Genomic DNA, 21,546 nt, shown 5'->3' with positions numbered 1-21,546 from the left:
TAACATCATCATTCAAATAATATTCTTAATAATTTTTTGTTTTTTTTATAACATATTATAAATAAGGATTACTTGTCCATCACATATATATATATATATATATATAGAATCATAGATTAGTTACCCCATATTTGGAATCACGATTGATGGTTGAATGTTCAGCACGGTATGCTTCCAGAAATTTTGAATCCGCAATCTGTAAATAATGGTAATGTCCATAACAAACAGAAACTATTAGACTAACGAAGGTTAATTTCACTAACACATGGCTGTGGACTAATCGAAATAAATTTAAAGATAATCAAACAAAGTAATCGAATTAAAATATGAAAACGGTATGGTGTGTGTACAAGGTCCAGAGATACGAAACAAATTTTTTTATAAAAAAGACTCTTGTATCATCAATGTTATCCAGAATGACAGAATATAAGAGTTTGTTGTTGTGTAACTCTATATTGGTTTTTTTGTTTTCTCTTGCCTTAGATATTTTTATTTTCTGATGGCTCCCTAGATAATCAGTTTTTGCTTCTTTCATTAATAATGACAAAATACGATTTTATCAACCACCAATTTTAAGCTTCACTATGTATATTCAGAGGAATAAAACCAATAATAAATTATGAAAAAGAGATAACTTCATGTGTAGAGATGTGACTGCAAGAGAAGAGAAAATAGTCTAAAAGGATAGAAAACTTTGTCACAGATCGAAAAAAATAGGGAATGTAACACAGCTTATTATAAAATTTGCTAGGCATTGTATACTCTTTTATCATATGCTTAAATTTTGAAGGTAATCAAATATAGCGAAAAATAAGGGGCAACCCTTATAGACATCAAATCTCCTAAGTGCAAAAAAACCAAAAGTCCCGGAGATAATATACTCACTCCGGCATTCGAGTCATCATCAATTCAAGGCAACCCAAAATGCAGCCAATTTTATAATGTTTTGATTTTTTTTTGTGAGGCAAAAGTTAATCCTCGAGCTCGATGATCTTAACCACAGATGCATCACCAACTTTCTGGCACACCACTACTCTGTCATGGGACTTGATCACTCCAGCATGCTTCCCATGGTCTAGAGCAACCTTCAGGACTGACTCGTTTGTCGCACTTGTTGATTCCGCCTTAAAAGAGACAGCAAAGTTTCATTAAAAACGTTTGAAAGACTTGTACTATACTTGTGTTTCCAGCCATATTCAAACAGAACACCAAACAATATTGATGATACTAAAGGCACAAGTCTTGAGAGAGTGATATTAGTGTAACACATATAGGGTATCTTTGAGTCAGTGTCTTTATCTCCAATAGAGAGGAAGATATAATATGCAGTTGAAGAAAGATAACAAGACTTACAGGGTGACGAGGGTCAGCGAGCATTGGGAAGAGGCCTCTGACAATAAGTGACTGCCTCGCCTGATAAGAGAGATACACGGGTTAACCTTGTAAGAAATTGGAATGAATGTAATCTATAAACTCGACAGACCAGGGGAGAAACATACCTCAAAAGCTCCACTAAAGCTCCATTTCAGCTGATTTGTCTTAACCCTGGGAATAACAACAGAAATAACAGGCATCGTTGGCCTGTATTTCGAAATCAACCTGCACGTAATTCAAAGGAATAAAAAATACTTTCGAGAAATATAAATAGATCAAACGAAATTAACAGTTTAAGCCAAAAGAAATGCTATGAACCTGGCTGCTCTTCCAGAAGAGGTGAAGCATATAATTACTGATGCCTTAACCTTGATGGCTGCCCGTACCTGATCAAGCATTAATTAAGCTATATTAGAAAATTTGCATTTCTAATCATTTCTTACGTCTCTCTGCAGCACAGATGACAGACTTACAGCTGAAGAAGCAATCGATTCCAAGTGGGTCATAGGTTCTCCAACATACTTGACAGTCTTCTTGAAGTACAAATCTTGATTGAAAACCTTCTCTGCCTATGAACAGATAAAGAAACTGTGTAAGAGCAAATCTGAAGACAAGCCACAATTTGGTTGCACATAGTTACAAGATGCATGGGATGTAAAGATAAAAGCAACAAAATGATACAAAAGAATATATCATGCAGCCTACCTCAGCACAGATCCTACCAACAGTTGATATTGTCTCAACAGGGTACAATCCACGAAGGGTCTCAGCACCAAGAAGAATTGCATCACTTCCTGCAGGAAGTAAGATGGAAGTTATGATAGAAGCGATGATAAGAATTTCCTTCCAGCATTTCATAACACTTATCAAACCAAGCAGATTCTGCTAAGAATTTAAGAAGCATATTTAAGGATAAACATACCATCTAAAACAGCATTAGCAACATCCGTTGCCTCCGCACGAGTTGGTCGCAAGTTGTCAGTCATACTGTCAACAACACGGGTAAGAACGGCTGGCTTTCCAGCCATGTTGCAATGGTAAAGAGCTGCCTTTTGAAACAAAAACACCTACAATAAAACCCACCAAGGTAACTATAAAAAAGTGTGAAGTTTGGTGCCGGACAAATCAATTTGAATGACCAACCAACATACCTTCTCTGGGGGTAGATCTATCCCCAAATTCCCACGTGAAAGAATAATTCCATCAGCTTCTTGTAGAATCTCATCAAAGTGGGTTAGTCCCTAAATAAAATATAAAATTAGCAGCTTCCTCTTCAGCGAAAAAAAGAAAGAAAAGGTACTGTGACATCATACAAAGCAAAAAATCAATACATATTTCACTTACCTCCACATTCTCAATCTTTGCGAATATTTGTGTTTGGGAGAGGTCACCCAACTTTTTAAGCATTTCACGGGTCTGTGTTATGAAACAACAATTAGTCATTGTTCAAGCTTATAAGAAGAACATAATTAACAGTGCATGCACAAAACAGTACGACACAACAACTGAAGGGCAGCATAACAAAATACAGACCTGGCGAACATCCTCCGCATGTCGGCAATAAGACAATGAGAGAAAATCGATTTTATTTTGGACTCCCCATGTGCTTATAACCTAGAGGATATATCAAATAAATACAACCTGGTCAAACACACGAACAATAAATCCAAAAATGTATTATTATAGAGGGAACAAAGTGAACCACTGAGATTTAAAGATTAGAAGAAACTCTGACCTCCTTATCCTTCTCTGTGAGAGTTGGCAGATCGATGTGAACTTGAGAGGCATGCAAAGTGAAGAGAGAACCAGCCAGAGTAGCAGCATTCCTAGACAGGCAAATGACATCATCTCCTTTAACTTCAGCAACCTGCAAATTCGTTTGGGAGGTAGGTCTTAAAACATATACATCTAAACGTCTAAACTTTGACATAGAGAAACAATCAAAACTATATTCGCAAGCTTCAAATTTTTTTTACCTCAAGCCAAACTGAAGTTGTTTCACTACCAGTGAAGAGGTATTGCCCAACAAAGATAGTATCTCCTTTCTTCACCGCCTGAAAACATCAAACAGAAACACACATCACACACCTATACTACTAAACACTATAACAATTTGATTACATATATAATATCATCTCATTCTCTATAAAGAGTCATAAGAGAGAACCTTGGCAAGCCCATTGAAATTAATGGGAAGAACTTCAGAAGAGGCTTCCTGATCTTGATTCGGTGTCAAAGTTACAAGGCCGTCAGCTTTCAAAGTAATAGCTTTCTCAGATTTGTTAATAACTTGCAACTCAGGTCCCACAGTATCAAGCATAACCTAAGTAACCCAAAATCAGACATCTCAGCTCAGATGCATATAGCAAATCTAAAGTAAAGTTGAGAGAAGAGAAAGGAAAAAAAAAACATACAGCACAAAGCTTCTTAGTGCTCCTCACAGCAACCTTGAGATTATCTAGTGTCTCCTGGTGGTAATCAGAGTCTCCCCAAGAGAAATCAAATCGAGCCACTAATTACAGAACACGAAAACATAACTATTAGTGTGTGACGAACCTAAATCAAGTAAACAAAACTGGAGAAACACAAAAAGAGAAATAATCGTTAGTACCAGACATGCCGGCTTTGAGACAACCGGAGAGAGCCTCGACGGATCGGGATTTAGGACCGAGAGTTCCGACGATCTTAGTCAATGCCGGGAAGAAACTCTGAGAAAAAAAGATCAGATCAAACCTCTACAACGAAGTCGATGCTTACATGAGCAATCGATACATGTGAAAAATCTCAAATCGGTGAAGAATTGAGAAATTAGAGCATTAAACAGGAAGGGATGGGAGGGAGAGAGAGAGAGCTCACAGATTTGGAAGGCTCGAGGATTGAAGCCATCCTGATCGGCTCCTCGAGAAGAAGATGACTGGAATGCATCTTCGGTGAAGTGATTGGAGAGAGAGAGAGATCTCAGTAGTTTCGACGGTGACGGGAGAGAGACGCAGACTGAAAAAAAAAGTTCGAAGGGAGAGGTTTGGTGACCGTGGAATATGCTTTCTTCTACTCCGTTCAATGATATTATTACGCAACGGTGGCAAAATAAATGATAAAGAAAAGGAAACAAGTCGACGCTTTTTTTTTTTTTTTTTCTTTCTCTTACTCTTTAACCTATACATTCTCCATTTAATGCAAATTATACCCCTATGTTCTTTTCTTATCAACTTAAACCCTAATGTTTTATGTTTGGTATACAATATATACTTTGTTTAAACTTTTTCAATTTAAATATATATATATTACTTTTTCATATTCTAAATTCTTATACGTCAGTTAATTTTAAGATCAAACAATATGCTAAAGCATAGCTCCTCATCTCCATATAACAAAAGTTGCATGCCAATATTTTTTTATTCTATAACTAACTATTAATTTTAGTATAATTATTTTTGATCGATTTGTCATCTAATATTTATACTTGATTTTGCTAAATTTTTCAAATTCAATCCATATTTCTAACTAGTTATCTTACATTTAATAATAAAATTAAAATATATATACTTAATTTAACATTAAGTAAAAATTATATTGGGAATGTCATCAAATTGTTGGCTCAGCGAATAAGGTGGCAATGGCTATTACTAAAAGTGTCACGCGAGATGGTAGCTAAAAGTGTCACACGAGATGGTAGATTCCAATCTTATTTATCACTTGGAGGACCATCGTGGTTGCATGATCAAATGAGGAATGATATTGACCATTAGGATGTTTAGACTATAGGAACAACGAAGGAGTGAAGGAAGAGATTGGTGTCAGACTCATGGTTTTTCCTGATCACTCTGTTTTCAGCCGTATCACTTGGAGAATCGATTGACTTCAGTATCAAGTGTGGTTTGTTGCACTTTTAGTTAGTGTTATTTGTTTTAAGTTTTTTTTTTGTATTTTTCTCAAACTTTTGCTTCTATTAGACGAAAAAAAAGAAGCAAAAGTTACAAACTATATATATATATATATAACATCAAACTATATATTTGTTTTTACTAAATAGAAAATTTTCTATTGCATCACACAAAAACCTTCAGACATTGTAAAACATACAAGATACCTAAATTTACATAGTTGCACGACGAAAATATTTGGTCAGATTTTTAAAAAGACAATTTTGTTTTTCTTTAATTCATTCTTGAATTGTCGATATCATAAAATATTCAACTCATCAACATATCCCAATTATAAAGAATTTGGCGTGAAACGTTTGGGCATATATGTAATAGTTTACATCTCTTAAATACTCAGCATATATATATTCAGTGATTAGGTAATGAACCAATTTTGTATTATACAAAATTATTACTTTTAAGATTGTTGAAATTTTTACTTTGGAAAGAAAAAGGACTTCTCTAAGAACTAAAGAGAAACAAAAATTTGGAAAAATACATTAGTAAATATATTTATATATGAGATAGCTTTTTTAATAGCTGAAAGTGGAAAAAATCAAAGAAAGAAAAAATATAATAAATTGTTCCATAATTATATCAATTGAAAGTCCATTCTTATTAATTGAAAGAAAAAATCATAAGAATTTAAGTTCTATTAAAAAATAGATTACAATTTAACAACATAGACATCGTATTTGATAATGTTTTGTAGTTTTTGAATTATTTATTTTAGTAATTACATTAATAAAGATGATACGATAAATAGTACGAATGTAAAATATATGCATTTAAATAACATCAAGCTAAAACTAGAAGGACTGGGTGAAAATTACATTATTTTATTATACACCATAGAAACTGGATCTGCAATAAGCTAATTGTTTAGGACTAAAATCGTAAAGAGCTAGTAGGCACGTGGAGCTGTGGATGATTTTTTACGACCGGATAGTTTAGTTTCGTGGGGGAGGGGTCAAACAATTCCCACGCGCCTCTTTTAGAGCATATGCGAGAACTTTGGTCGGCCATGGTGTGTTAATTGTTAGGACTTGGTAGGAGTTTGTAATCCAAACGCTTATTGTGCATGTCAGGTGGTACGTTAACATACACATGTCCATTTGGTACGTACGTATCTCATGTTTTATTGAACACGAGAAGAATATAATTTCTATTTTCTTCGGTCAACATTGCTATTATTTTGTTGGGTAATTCGCAACAACATTTTCCAGATTGTTGTCATTATTTTCTCTTGTATTATAATCCTTCGAATAAACTACATTGTGTGCAATTTGTAAACACCACATTTTGATCGCTTCACAAGAACACGGTTTCGAGATCCCGATTTGGTATTTTTCCTATTAATATTCCTCCTCCTTTAATGATACCCATCCACGCTAACTTGTTTTGACCGCGTGATTATAGCATTCTTAGAATATTATTTTCCATAGTTTTGTATTTTTGCATGTTATCGATCTCATATTCACTGTGTATGCATGTGTTCAAACATTCATGAGAAAAAAAATATAGAGAAGATTCATCGTTAACAACCTACACACTTTTCTAAACCGTGTTCTTAAAACTAGACGGATTCGTCATATGATACAATGAAATATGATCCAGCCTTGCATAACAAATTAAGGTTAAAAACCAATAGAAAACTAAACCATCATAAACGTTTTAATTAGTCATAATCCATGTGTGTTTCATTAACTGTGCTCACCTCTTATTGTTGTACAAACAGATTCTTTATGTTGTGTGTCTCTTTGTCTCCCATTTTTCTATGTGATGGTATTGCTAAAGAACCTAAATTCTCTATGCCATCCACTAAAACACTCTAAACTCAAAGTCTCCCTCCCAGTACTCTAAGCCCAAAGACAAAGATGATGGAGTGATTAATTTTTTTGAAATTTCCTCTAACCTTTGTGCTCCTATTTTCCTTTGTCACTTTGGTTCGATGAACAGTCGTCTCTCTATGTAGGGAAGAAAATGGACTATCGGGTAGATTTAAGTCTTGGCTGTCTAAAACTTCACAGTGTATCCTCCTGATGAAAAAAAATAATATGAAGTACTAAAAAAATTCTTAAAATCTGTTTGTTTATTATATAAAAAATTATTGCATACCTATCATTGTATTTGTAGGTAGTGCATGTGTTCATAATGTTATCTTCGGTGTTTAGATAATCCAGAAGATAGCTCAGCCGTCCCGCTTGTTCTTCTTGTTCCTCCTCTACAAATAAAGAAAGTCATGCAGTTTACCTTTTTATTATTTAATATTGAGATCATATTATGTTCTAAGAAGAGTTATAGTTACCATCTGTTGTTAGCTTGAAATCATTGGAAGAGAAACCGACATAAGAGTAATCATTAGGTAAGGACCTAGAAACTGATTGCATGTGTTCCTCAAGAAATTGCTTTTTCATTAGTCTTGAGCTCTCGCTAACCCGCATCGGCACTAAAAGCAAGCAACACAAAATAAACAATTTAGGTAAAATAGTAAAGACAAGATTGGTATATATATACAGAGAAAAAGGTTTCAAGAATGTACTAACCAGTAGTGTTCATCTCTGTGTCTTTGTCAATGTATCGAGATCCATACCGGATGTCGTGTAGAGGCTTGTTGTAGCCAATGTATCTACTGGAGCATGATTTTTCCCGATATGGCTTGACTAGAACACGAGCTCCACAAATGAAATGAGGATTTCCTTTAGCAAGAATGTGTTTGGCGGTTTCGGTGTAAGCAAAAGTTACAAATCCAAACATTCTCATTTTCTGAAAAGGAATCCTTACATCTTCCATTGGTCCGAATTTGGAGAAGTAGTTTGAAACATCATATTCACTGAAACTACTCTCTGCCGGAAATGTTAAGTAAATCTGTCTAGAACCAGCAAGAATCGCTCCTTGTTCGTTTCTCTGATCTCCGTGTATTCCACAAATTTTGATACATCTTCTGCTAGTACAACTGAATGTTGCCCATGAGGCCTACAAAGTTCAAACACCATTTACCAAAACAACACCTAAACTATACTTCCTTGACTATTTTGTTGTTAAAATGTGTTTAGTAATTAACTAACCTGTCGATGAGGCGGATGGTGTTCTTTAAGCGAGCAAGAAGCTTGGTGAGGCTATAGCCAGCTTTGCCATGTCTTTGTGACTCTGTGAGATATCCTTCAGCTTGAAGGGTCCTACCGTACTTCTCATAGTACATCATTGGCAATGAAGCTATGGAAATTGGAACACCTCTTCTTGATTTGAGTAGCTCAATGATCTCTCCTTCTAGCTTCTCAAGAGAACAAGAGGAAACAACATGCTCATCGTCGCTTATGTTGTTGTTTGGATTGAACATCTGAGAAAAACTATCTCTCTCCGGTTTGATTTGTCCATGAAAGTACCTACAGTTGTTGCCGTGTTTGCAGAACCCTTTGTTGAAGTAATGGCAGATTTTGACTGGAAACTCCGGTAAACTCGGTGATCTTCGACTCGTTCTCAAAGACAAACCTTGTTTCTCCTGAGAGAAGAAACTAGTTGAGAATTCATGGCTACTCATAGAAGAATCCTCAAAATTCAAGAACTGAACATTGTTTTGCAATGATGAATCCATGTCGTTTGTATTCTCCCAAAAACTTGTCCTCATGGAGAGAACCGAAGGAGGAGAGACAGTAACCAAAAGAGATTGGTTTGATGATGAACCGGTGAATGGTCTGAATTTACGGATTTGAATGTGATCAGAAGAAGGAACGTTGTAATGAGAGTTTTTAGCCAATTCATATATGACACAGTTGATCATGGAACGCATCACCGAATCTGGACAGAATGCGAGACGGATCATGTCACGATCGTTGTGGTCTTGCATCAACAAGAGATAACCAATGATCTTCGATGCATTCACTGGCTCAAGTTCATGGACTCTGTTGTGCACAACATTCATAGCTTCTGTGAAATTCATCTCTAGTAACGTAACGTTACGTCTTCTCTCAAAAAATGTCCTGCATATATAGCAAATCATTCAAAAATTATTATAACAAGTTTTAGTCAAACTCTACTAATTAAATCATAAAATCGGACAAGTGAGTAGATGATGTAGGCTCACTAATAAACGCACCTGCATGTTCGTATATAAAAAGATTTGCATCGTAAGTAAATCAAAGATCAAAAGCTATGTACATTGTCATGGATCGGATAAGAAAAACTACTAGACAAATCTGAGTCGCCAATGTAATCAAAACAAAATTTAATCCCAACACACTCTTGTATATATTTTTTTACTTAAGATTCTTACATCTACTCTATTCTTTTTAACTAAGAAAACAAATTATATTTGGTAAATTACACTCATAAATTAAATATAGAGCATATATATAAGCCTAAATTAAAATACATATACAATTTACTGAGTCAATCTAAACAAAAAAAAAAAACAATGATCTAAAAATGAAATAATCGATTACCTGTGTGTCAAGAGGAGAAGAGTCTTTGGGAATTGAAGAAAGAATGTCTTTGACGAAATAGATAAACCAAAAATCAAAGCTGAGACACCTCTTCACCTGAGCAAAGTTTTTTTTGTCATTTGCATATATTATCTTCTACTTCTTTTGTTTCCTTTGTTTTTGGTATGTGTGTCTGTTTAAAACACCACTCCTAAACAATAAAAACAAAACACAAACCAACACTCTTAAAAAGGAACAAACGGTGAGACAACAACTTTTGTTGTCACTTCAATTTTGTATATATAGTATACACAACTCTTATAGCTCTACGTACACATGTGTGTATATATATACAGCTTTGCTAAAAATAGCAAATGAACTTACTATCATGATCATCCACGAATTGAGATCTTGACTTGGCTTTTTTTTACTTTTATTTGGAATTTTTATCATTTTATTGTTTTTTTTTAATTGTGTTATCTTTATATATATATATATCTTCTCCACATAGTGTCTCACAAAATTAGGGATGAAGAACTCACATTTTGTAAATTGCATTTTTAACATTGTAAATGACTTTTTTTGCCAATAAATGATTTGTTATGATAACTAAACCTACTCAACAAGATTCATAGTAAAATTTAGATAATGATTTTTTTTTATCTAGTAAAGCTTTTCATACTTTAAGACTTATATATATATATATGCAAACTTCACATATATAGGATCAATACATAAATCTTATACCTTGTATTTGTATATATAAACACTCAATCATATCAAATAAAAAAGATAATTAAAACCAATGTGATCTCCGTCTAATTTCGTTCAAGATCTATTTGACCTAGTTTCTGATGTGTTTATGTTTATAGCTTTTACCAAATATTTTTTTCTAAAAAATATTATATTTGTTATCCATCTCTACACATTGACTCACAACAAAATTAGGATGAACGAAAACCTAAAAAATGATGTAAATGTTTAATTTTAAACAGTATGAATAATGTGTTTTGACAGCTTACAAAATAAAACTAATCAAGTACTATATTAATATATCTTATAATTTTCTTGATAATTTTTATATATTAGTATCATGTATATATGTATGTAGTGTATATACTATATAGACATTTGCCAAGTATAACATATATAAAATAGTTTTGCTAAATATAGCAATAAACTAATTATTGTGATCTGTGACGGATTTGGTACGAAATCTCTGACTTAATTTATCTTTTGATATATGTTTAGATGCTTAGAGATTTTACTATATATATTTATTTTTATTTTGCTTATATATCTTTTAGAGATTTTACTACATGCTTAGAGATTTTACTATATATATCTTTGCATATTGTTTGCATATATAATATACACAACTCTTATAGCTCTACATACACATGTGTTTATTGATACCACTTTGCTAAAAATAGGAATAAACTTACTATCATGATCATCGGCGAATTGAGATCAATCTGACTTGGCTTACATTTTGACTTTTATTTGTTTTTTTAAAAGTTGTTATATATTTCTTTATATCTTTTTATATATATATATTTCTTTATATATATATATATATATATATATATATATATATTTTCTCTACATATTGTCTCACAATATTTGGGATGTTGAACTCACATTTTGCAAATTGGTTTTTTTTAACATTGTAGATTAAACGACATTTTTCGGCAACTAAAAATGATTGTTTTGATAACTAAACCTACTCAACAAGATTCATAGTTATTAAAATTTAGATGATAATTTTTTATCTAGTAAAGCTTTTCATCAATTTAGTTGTATATATATATATGCAAATTTCACATATATGGGATCAGATACATAACTCTTATACCTTCTATTTATAGATATATAAACACACAATGATGTCAAATAAAGAAGATAATTAAAATTATTGTAATCTCCGGCTAATTTGGTTCGAGATCTTTATGACCTAGCTTATGATGTGCTTTTGCTTAGAGCTTTTACCAAAAAAATAATAAAAAATAATTAAATTTGTTTATTTATCTCTACACATTGAGTCTCCGCAAAATTAGTATGAATGAAAAACCAAAAATTATGTAAATATTTTTTGAAAAAACAGTATGAATAATGAATAATACTTTGTTTTGATAGCTCAAAAAAAGAAAACTAGTCAACTATATTAATATCTTATAATTTTGTTGATAAATGTTTTATATATTAATAACTGATATGTATGTATGTAGTGTATATACAATATAAACCTTTGCCAATAATAGCATATATAACACAGCTTTGCTAATTATAAAAAATAAACTAAGAGGGGGTATTGAACTAATATTTTAAAGGATTGTAGAAGATTCTTAAAATCTGTTGTTATTCAATTAAGAATTTTTAAAAATCGTATGAAATCCAATGTTATTCAACTAAGATTTATGTAAATTCCTTTAAAATAATTCAGAATCTCTTGTTATTCAATCAACAATTTATAAAACCAACCTTAAATCTTCTGTTATTCAAAATATCACAACTTTTTTTTAAAATGATATTTTGAATGATTATAGGAGACTTTCTTTTTTTTTAGTTGATAAACTAGGGATTGGACCCGCACGTACGTGCGGGGTTTTTTTTTAAAAAAATATTTTTCAGGATTATGAGTTCTGATTTTTGAAAAATCATTTTTCAAGATTTTGAAATTCATATCTCGAATGACTTGTATTCTATTAGATAATTATTTTTAAAAGTTAATAATACCAACTTATATGGGCTGATTGTTTTCAATTAATATGTGTCTTAATGTTATTGTTTTTGTTCTTATTGGTTCGATGGAAGGAAAGCAAAAAGAAAACAAAAAACCGAAAAGAAATGTAACGGCAAAATATCTAAGATTCGGATCCGCACATACGTGTAGGGTTTTATTTAAAAGACAAACTTAAGATTATTTACATGAAAATGTCAAATAATATTACATGTATATTTTATAAACTAATCCAAATATTTTTAACAGTTTGATTAGGGGTGTTAAATCGGGTTTGGGTTCGGTGTTAAAATAACAGTTTGAATTATTTTATCTATTTTTGAACAGAAAATCTGTCTTATCTCATCCTGTATCCGTCAGAAAAATTTATGGAAGTATATAAACCAATGTTTTTAGACACGGACCGGTCTAACCGCGACCCGGTAGGTATTACGGTCCAGGTAACCTCTAAAACCGTAACAAATAAAAACCCGTAAAGAACCAGAAAAACCCGCTAAAACCCGTGAACCGGTGGTTGAACCGGCGGTCAGACCAGCGGGTTGGTCTCAAATTAAACACTTACTACTACTTAGACATAGAATTTGTTTTTGTCTTAAACTAACGAAACCCAATATTAATTGGGCCTTGACTTTGCTGGCTCTTTCTTTCTTCGTTGACACAAAACCACACTTTGTTCTTCTCTTCGTCTTCCTCCTCTCTTCTTCTTTCAATGATTTCTTCTGCAATTATTCTTACTAACTCTCTTCTTCTCATGCTTGATTCTCTTGCACATGATTGATCAAAGATGAGATTCCTACAGTTCCTACTCCGAGCCTTTTCCGGCACCTCTTATGAGGACTGGATCTGGTGCTTCTCAAGATAAGTCGCAGCTCCAACCATTGTCGCCACCATTTTCATGCTCAAAGGTACTGCTTGTAATCCGAGCATACACAACCCTTGTTATTGATCCATCAATTTCATCTCTATTTTTCATTACTTCTTCAATTCAAAGATTCAAGTTTTAGCCTTTTAGTTTTCTACAGATTTGGGTATTTCTATTTTTTTGTTTTAATTCATAATTCATGGGGTTTATTGTGGTTTCTCTGAATAAGATTCGTGGGTTTTGTTTGTTTCACTGGAATTGTTTTAATTCATGTATCTTTCTCATCACTCTCAACTTAAAGTTTTATCATTGAGTTGTTTATCTTCAAAGTTAAGAGTAAAAAACTTAAAACCAAATTCCTCTTCATATTTCTCCAAGTCTATTGGTTGGACATACAACTTCTTAGAGGTGGATGATTGTTCGGTTGCCTCACCATTAGAAGGGTAGACACATTAGTCTCTTGTAAAATAAGTCAAGGAGAGTGAAACCTGATATTAGGCAAAATTCAATTATACGTAAACCACAGTAGCTTATAGGCAAAGAACAGATCACGAGAGAATATAAGATAGTATTAGAACCTGATCACCATCGTAGTTGGATTCACCATTTCAGTTGAATCATCAATGACTAACTATGCTAGAAAGCCATCCTTTTATAGTACCTTAGAAACCTTGTAGGAGACCTTACCATGGCATCCCACAAAATTTCTCTTTCCACATACACCAAGAAAATATAGGTCTTACCAATCATATTATTGATTGGTTATGGTAAATTTTCATGGTCGGTAACCTGTTAAGAATATAAGATGTGATTAGGAACTTATTTCGATTATATAAGAAGATAAAGCTTTAAATATAATAGGACCTCATCAAGTGATTCGGCCTTGGTCTTTGTGATCAAGGCATCATTTTTTATTCATCGCTCTCATCCTGATTGATTTTATCATTGATTTGCTTATTCTCCACTTTCCAGGAACAATAACTCTCTGAAACATGCTGAGTTGTTGTTTTTTAACAGTGGCATGAATCATGGTTCCTGCAAAGTGCATAGAAACATACATATATAAACTAATAAACTAATGAAAAACGAATATCATAAATAAAACAAACTATTTATATAAGCTTACCGAAACATCAGACAAAATCATTTCTATGGTTTCTCTGGACTAAGTGGTGTATTGCTTCCACGTATGAATGATTTTAACTTGAATTCTCCAGCTAGTCTTGAACAGATTTTGTTTACGACTTGAATTGCAGGAAGCGCAGCCATTTCCGTTAAGCCGTAAACAAAGTGAAGAAAGTATGAAGGTATTATTATCCCGCTTTCATGAATAACATGTATTTATAGCATTTCAAGATTAAGTAGGTAATTAAATCTTACCTTATATATTTTTTGATTTGAATCAGATAAAATTTTATTAGATTTCCTAATTGTTTGCAATGAATTGAGGAAAAAAACGTTTTGGTATGATATTAAGAATATTTTCAAATGACTGATATCTTTGTCTTTTGCGAAATCAGTTATTGATATATTCGGTATGATAATTTTTGGTAACTGTTTGTGCAGGTTTTAATAATGATCGGTTTAGTTTTTGTTGTTAAGGTTTTAGACTTGTATTTGTTAATTTGTTAATATTTCATAGATATCAATTTGTTTTTTCGATTATCGTTTTTAATATAATTATGATTGTATTTCAAGACTGGTTAGTTGCTATAAACGGTATGTTTCAAATATTATGATTTTGGGGGTTTTAATGTCAAAGAGTGTTGATATGGTTAGTTTCTAATTCTCTGGAAGCCAGTATTTATAGTATTATGATAAATTAGCATAATTATCTCCCTAATTGTTTATTGTGTTCTATGACAGATATAATTATTATCATATTTCAAGATTGGGTTGTTGCCATAAACGGCATTTTGCGAATATTCAGATTTGTGGAGGTATAATGTGAAAGAGTGTTGTTATGGTTGGTTCCTAACATAATATTTTGTTTGTGATAAATTGACATATTTATCTCCCTAATAATTTAACACAATTTGTTCACAGGTCTGTTTGGAAACGATTGTATTCTAAACAGGATCCGAATAAGATAATACTTACTACTAAGGATCCGCGTTCCATTATTTCTGTTAGATTACCATTTTGTCCTCATGTGTTTTTTTCCTTCTTCTTGCTTTTTGTAAATCGTAGGGGCATTGTATGTCATACATACTTAATTGTTTTTTTTTTTATCCCTAAGTGCTTCCCAATTAATAGTATAGATACCACTCTCAAAATTATACCATTTGAGATAGAATTTTGAAGGATTTAAAAAAAAAAAAAAGAGATGATCGATTTCTGCAAACCTTCAATCAAAATATATTTTTCTGGGAAACAACACTGGGGGGAGAAGGATCGATTACAGTCTTGAAGCTTCGTTCCTGAATCAAAACACCAACATCTCTGTTTGGTAAGCTAGCTGCATTCGTTGCTTTAGGTGCGTAGTCTCTCTCGCTCTCACACATTTGTTTGACAGTCAGTCTTCCACACCATAAATAATTCTTCAATATATGACAGTTCAAAAAAATTCAGACGGAGGAGGCAAAAGAGTCAGGTACGGAGCTCAAGGCAAACCTCATCTTGGAATAGGTTGCGAGGTGCTGGATAAGACTGATGGTATGTGCTTTGACTGAAATGATAGTTACTTGGTTTTGTTAGTATCGGCTTCTTTTGCTATGAGAGCCTCTCTTAGTTTTAGAAGTTACAAGTAATTTACGTTTTTATATGCATTCGACAACATTGGATCATTTGTCACAGGTTTACTTTTATTTTCAGATGCTCATTCTGCTAGAAGTGAGAAGAGCCGAATACCACCTGGAAAGCATTATGAAAGAAATGGGGGTGCTGAGTCTGGTCAAAGAGTTCCTCCTGGCACGAGTCCTGCAGATGTGCAATCATGCGGTGATCCAGATCATGTGCAGTCGATAGCTGGAAGTACAATGTTGCAGTTTGCAAAAACGAGGAAACTATCTATAGAACGGTCGGACTTGAGGAAGTATGTTTGACGCTGCTGTAGTTCTCTGGGAAATTGGGCTCAAAGTTGGCTACTTGCAGGTTGAATTATTTTGGATATGTTCTGGGAAAGTGGCCGTAACTATTAAACTGTAAATCGAAATCATCATCTGCTTTTTCCTGTGTCTTAGTATGACTGTTGTTGATATTTCCACCAAATTTCATAATTTTCTGGGTTATTTTGCTACTTCATTTGTGCTCTGCATTAAAACTGATGAAAATGCACAATTTTGTGATATTTTGGTTTATTTTGGATGTTTTATATCCTGAATTGTGGTAAAACCTTAACTAACAGTTAAAATCACGATCCCACCGTTGAATATTTAGGTTGTCGTACCGTGAAACTCCCCACCAAATCTCAGCTCGATCAGGTAAGTTTTGGACCACCAAACGCTGTTCCAAGGAGATAACCTCGAATCTGATTTCTAGGGTTGCAGGTTCGTACTGTTTCAGATATGTCTTGCGCAGGAAGCAAACCACATAACTTCTTGAATATAACTCCGATCGGACTTCCGTCAGTTGCTACGAGCTCGTGGCATGATAGTGAACGCGCTGGTGATTTTAGATTGATAAACTGATGTCAAATCCGGCGCCCGACGAGCCTCCAAAGTCGCCTCTTCAAACTGTTCTTATTTCCTTCTTAACTCTTTCTTGTTCTTCTTTTCTCCACCTTCCAGTTACTCCGGCGTTGCTCCTCCACCACCACCGAGGCTTTCCACGGCCATGACATTGATAAACAGACCCCACCAGTGTTCCCAAAAGCTCCATGACGTCTACTTCTCTCCCCTCTCTACACATCCCATTCTCTCACAAAATAAACCAAAATATCACAATTTTGAATGTGTCGTTGAAAATATTTGAGTCAAATTTTCCTTTTTTTTGGATTGTGAAATATTCTAAAGTCATTCAAAGTTTATAATAAAATCTCGCAAAATCACATTTCATTTTCTTTCTTTTTTAATATAAAAACTCTAAAAATAATCAAATCTTCTAAAATCTCATTAAAATTTTTCAAAATTCTAAAATATTAAAATCCTACATAATCCTTTAAAAATCAAGTTCAATACCCCCTCTAACTATTATGATCTGTGACGGATTTGGTAAGAGATCTCCCTGACTAAGTTTATTTTTTGTGTATGCTAAGATAGAGCTTCTACTATATATATGTAAATGAGTTAACACTTCTTGAGAACTAAATTTTGTTATATATATATATATAGAGAAGGAATTACTAACTTTGAAAACTAAGGTTTATATAATAACATACTATTGAATACGCTATCAAATCATTAACCGATTGAAAAACTTAAAAAATTACATTAATTTCTTATTTTGATTATCTTATTTTTCTTTATATTATGTTAATCACTAATTTTAACACCTTAAAAAAATTTATATTGTAATCAGTTTTCTGTATAAATTTCTTTTTACTATATGATTATAATAAATAATAATTACAATTAAATTGCAAATATTTTCCTTAATAATTGCACATATTTTCCTAGTAAAATTTGGAATTTAATAGATAACTTTCCTATTAAAATTACTGATATAATATATTACTTTCGTTTTTATATACTTTTCAAAAATATTAATTGTAATCCTTTTATGTTTCAGTTTTTTTAATTTTTTATAATTATTAAATAAAATTTCTTTTGACACATGTCAAAATATTATCGATATGCTTGACACATGTCACGATTATATGAGTTACTAACTTTGAAAACTAAATTTTATATAATAAAATTATGGATAAGTTTGAAATTTTAACTTAATACTAATTAATAGATTATAGTAATAAAATAAGGTAATTTATGTTTGAAAATGTGAGATAAGTACAAAATAAAATAAAAGTGAGACGTACCGTCCAATAAATGAACAATCTTGGCTTGTTGTCATTGTATAACAGCTCACACACCTAAATAGTTAAATAATAAAAATTATTTATTGTATTAATCACATTTTTATAATTAAATTAACGGATTATGAAAGAAATAACCAATACAAAGCAAAAAAACATAGTATTCCAAACCTGCCAGCCGACTTCAATAGTGTTGAGATCTTTTGTCTCATACTTTCCCGAAGTTATCCAAACTTGGGAAATACTCAACTCGCCACGGTTTTCAACAACTGGTTCCCACAAGTTAATCGTAGCTATGGTCCCATACAGTTTCTGTTGGTTATCCGTAGTCACCTCTGCATACTATTATTTTCAACCAAAAAGATACTACAATTAATATAAAGTTATAAACGGCTAATTTCTAAAACATTTACTACTGTTCTATAATATTTGTAAACTAAACAAACTTCTAATTATGATGTCTGACAATAGATACAAAAAAACATTGATCTTGATTCCAAAATTCAATAAGAAAAAAAATCAGACCCGGCCCAGTTAAATATTAGGATATTCTCTAATCTAAGCTACGTACATACAGGCCCAGCAATATACAATATGAAAACTAACATACATGATATGGAAAAACCTTCGGCCATAAGGCCAGAAACAGAAACATTTGAAATAAAAGTTTCGTTTGACCATAATACACTAATACACTATAAAGAAAAAAGTATAGACTAAAACGTATACTTTCTTGAATCTACACAGTTTAAAACGTGTAACAAATACAGTAAAATAGTATATATTAGGATTAACCGCTTTACGTACATCGTGTTGGTAACTACCGTTAACCGTGCCCGTTTAGGGTTTTACCCGATGATCCAAATCGGTTACGTTTTACACTGGTATAGTGCCTAGGGGACACTTCACCTTGCTGATGTGCGTTTCATATGTTGGCATTCACTTTTTGCCAGTCATTCTAGGAATCTCTGACGACGATTTCTGTAACAAAAATTAGTTTGAAAATTTTAAGTAACAAGAAATTAAATTATAAATGATAATCAACACATACTGCAACAGATAAAAATAAATTTTTAAAAAACGTAATAAACTGTATTTTGTGATTTTGTAGAATATGAAGGAAAAAAGCTGGTTGGTCATGTATACCGATGCAATAATGGACCTCATCTGAAGCCTGTAAAATTAAATTTCAAAAATATAAAACATATTAATATATTTTACCACAAAAAAAATCAGCAGAAAAAAAATATATATAAATCTATTATCATTGACCATAACAAAGATGGGTTTAGTTAAAGAAAAAAAAATTACACTCATTTTTACTCATTTTGAGATGGTTTGACTTTAGATTTTTGAGGTTCTGTTAGCTCAATCTTGTATATTACTCTCTTGGTCATGATATTCCTTATATAATATAATCAAAACCAGTTGACAAAAAAAAAAACTTTAGATTTTTAATCAACAGAGGACGCAAAAGAAGAGGACAAAATGAATGATTAGCTTGGGTTTTATCACAATTTGACGACAAGTCTCTCTTCTTCTCTTGTATAGTACAACTCGAGTTAGACAGACGTGGTGCGTCACCTCAGGTGACGTGGCGTCAAATGTCCGCAGAGCGAAGAAGACCCTACGTGATAATCAGTGTTTTCTTTGGAAAAATGGTATGGCCCATTTACTGGGTTTTTTTCTTTTTCTTTTTGGATGAAAAAATTGTGGGCATATGTTTAATGGATATTTATAGAATTAGGTATTTTGTTGATTGAAACTTTAAAATAGAATACTTTTGTTCATACTTGCATGTTTAGGATGGAGAAGGGAATATATATTTTTAACCTTGTTATTATTGAGTTTTATTCCAGTTTTGAATCTTTAAAAACCTAAAGTAAGACCAGATCCGAGCTACAGCGCGGAAAATATTTATGGATATATACGACTCATAACAAATTAGAATATGTTACATTTTTATTTTGCTATAATATTGTTGATTATGGTAAACCGTATAATTTTGTAAAGAGTTTGGATAAAATAGTACTATTAAATATAAAAAAAAAAGAATATAATAAATAGTAATATAATGAGTTTTGATATAACAAAAAGAAATAAAACTGAAAAAAAATTGAGCACCACGAAGAATATTTGTGGATACTATGATCCATAACAGATTGAAAAGTCTCATATTCTTGTAACCTATATATTTTCCATAATAATCTGGAAAAAAAATAATAGAGATAGTTAATTAATATTTCCTCTGTTTAACAATGTGTCATTTGAGAAATTTTTTTGGGGTGTTATTCTATATTTCTAATGTGCTTTTTAATGTTACATTTTTTTTGTATCCCTAAATCTAAAGATTTTTTCATTGAATTTAAATCATTAACCACTTATTAAATAAAAACAAACATGTATAATTTCATACTTTTCTTAATTTGTATGAAATGTTTCAAAATGACATTTTTTATGAAACATAAGAATTAACTTTTTTATATGATAAATTTGTTGGCTTGGCTCTAACGTATGTATGCATTTTATATTATTTTATTTAGGATACATAATTGAACTCATCTACAAAAAGTAAGCACATACAAAATTTTAAAATTGTAAGTTGGTATGCTTTGTATAGATTTCTTAACTATGGTTTCACTATTTCTAATTTTCTCCTTTTTTTGAGATTTAGAAATTTTTTGTTTTCTAATATTTTTCTGTTAAGATATTAGGAATTGGGTGAGAAATGTGTATTGAATTTGGTCTACAATATGATTAAAGATATCCACTAAAAATTTTTATAGGAGAAATCTGTTGGCTCTAATGCATGCATTTCATATTATTTATTTATGATACGTAATTAAACTCGTATGGAAAAACTAAGCACATACAAAATTTTAAAATTCTAAGCTGGTACCTATAGTTTTAAAGAAAAAAAAACCAAAAAATACTTTATTTATATTTTATTTGGATGTTTAATATTTGATCTTTTTAGATTAGAAGAAAAATACTTCATATAAATTATCATTGACTTAAAGTAATTTGATATTTAAATGATTGCTAAATTCAAATAACGTTCGTCACAGATCACTTAACACTAACAGCTGTTAAAATATAACCAAGCGTGGTTGTATCGAGATATAAAAAAAGAGAAATTACTTTATTTAAAAAGTGAGGATTCTGATAGAATCTGGAGTCGAACCATGGTAAAGAGTCATAGTTTACTCACTTTTAACCACTACACTACAGCAATATCTCACTTAAAGTTGTTTTTAATGTGCTATATATATCTACAGAAACATGTGTTTATATTTTAACATCCGTTAAGTGAT

The 21,546-nt window shown here is 31.8% G+C and overlaps 1 protein-coding gene, 1 long non-coding RNA gene and 1 pseudogene across 5 annotated transcripts; 1 reads left to right on the top strand and 2 right to left on the bottom strand.

The window, feature by feature from the left end:
* Positions 1–714: 714 nt before the first annotated feature.
* Positions 715–4,552, bottom strand: LOC104791561 (pyruvate kinase 1, cytosolic). Of its 2 annotated transcripts, XM_010517477.3 has the most exons (16): positions 4,231–4,552; positions 3,986–4,082; positions 3,789–3,886; positions 3,542–3,697; positions 3,351–3,428; positions 3,110–3,241; positions 2,908–2,988; positions 2,719–2,790; positions 2,526–2,615; positions 2,297–2,441; positions 2,080–2,168; positions 1,848–1,943; positions 1,693–1,760; positions 1,500–1,599; positions 1,354–1,413; positions 715–1,124 (listed from the first exon to the last, which is right to left on the bottom strand). In XM_010517477.3, the coding sequence occupies exons 1-16, from the start codon at positions 4,297–4,299 to the stop codon at positions 972–974; spliced, it is 1,584 nt and encodes a 527-aa protein (XP_010515779.1). In that variant the 5' UTR covers positions 4,300–4,552; the 3' UTR covers positions 715–971. The 2 variants fall into 2 exon arrangements, 1 of the variants encoding a protein (XP_010515779.1); XR_015559634.1 differs by lacking the exon at positions 1,693–1,760 and having other exon boundaries at positions 1,500–1,628; positions 1,818–1,943; positions 4,231–4,501.
* Positions 4,553–6,818: 2,266 nt separating this feature from the next.
* Positions 6,819–9,864, bottom strand: LOC104791559 (zinc finger CCCH domain-containing protein 18-like; annotated as a pseudogene). Its single transcript, XR_015559633.1, has 6 exons — positions 9,740–9,864; positions 8,366–9,277; positions 7,844–8,273; positions 7,606–7,746; positions 7,416–7,521; positions 6,819–7,336 (listed from the first exon to the last, which is right to left on the bottom strand). The product of XR_015559633.1 is annotated as a zinc finger CCCH domain-containing protein 18-like (transcript).
* A 3,193-nt stretch (positions 9,865–13,057) lies between these two features.
* Positions 13,058–16,609, top strand: LOC104791558 (uncharacterized). 2 transcript variants are annotated; one of them, XR_768924.3, is made up of 6 exons: positions 13,058–13,363; positions 14,577–14,627; positions 15,187–15,260; positions 15,367–15,796; positions 15,877–15,975; positions 16,135–16,609. It is a non-coding gene; the product is annotated as an uncharacterized LOC104791558 (long non-coding RNA). The 2 variants fall into 2 exon arrangements; XR_768925.3 differs by having other exon boundaries at positions 15,187–15,286.
* The last annotated feature ends 4,937 nt before the right edge of the window (positions 16,610–21,546 follow it).

This window comes from Camelina sativa, chromosome 6 (genome assembly GCF_030686135.1).
Source record: "Camelina sativa cultivar CO46 ecotype springtype chromosome 6, ASM3068613v1".
Taxonomy (NCBI): Eukaryota; Viridiplantae; Streptophyta; class Magnoliopsida; order Brassicales; family Brassicaceae; genus Camelina; species Camelina sativa.
Note: the sequence above shows the minus strand (reverse complement) of the source record. Positions and strands in the feature narration are given on the sequence as shown.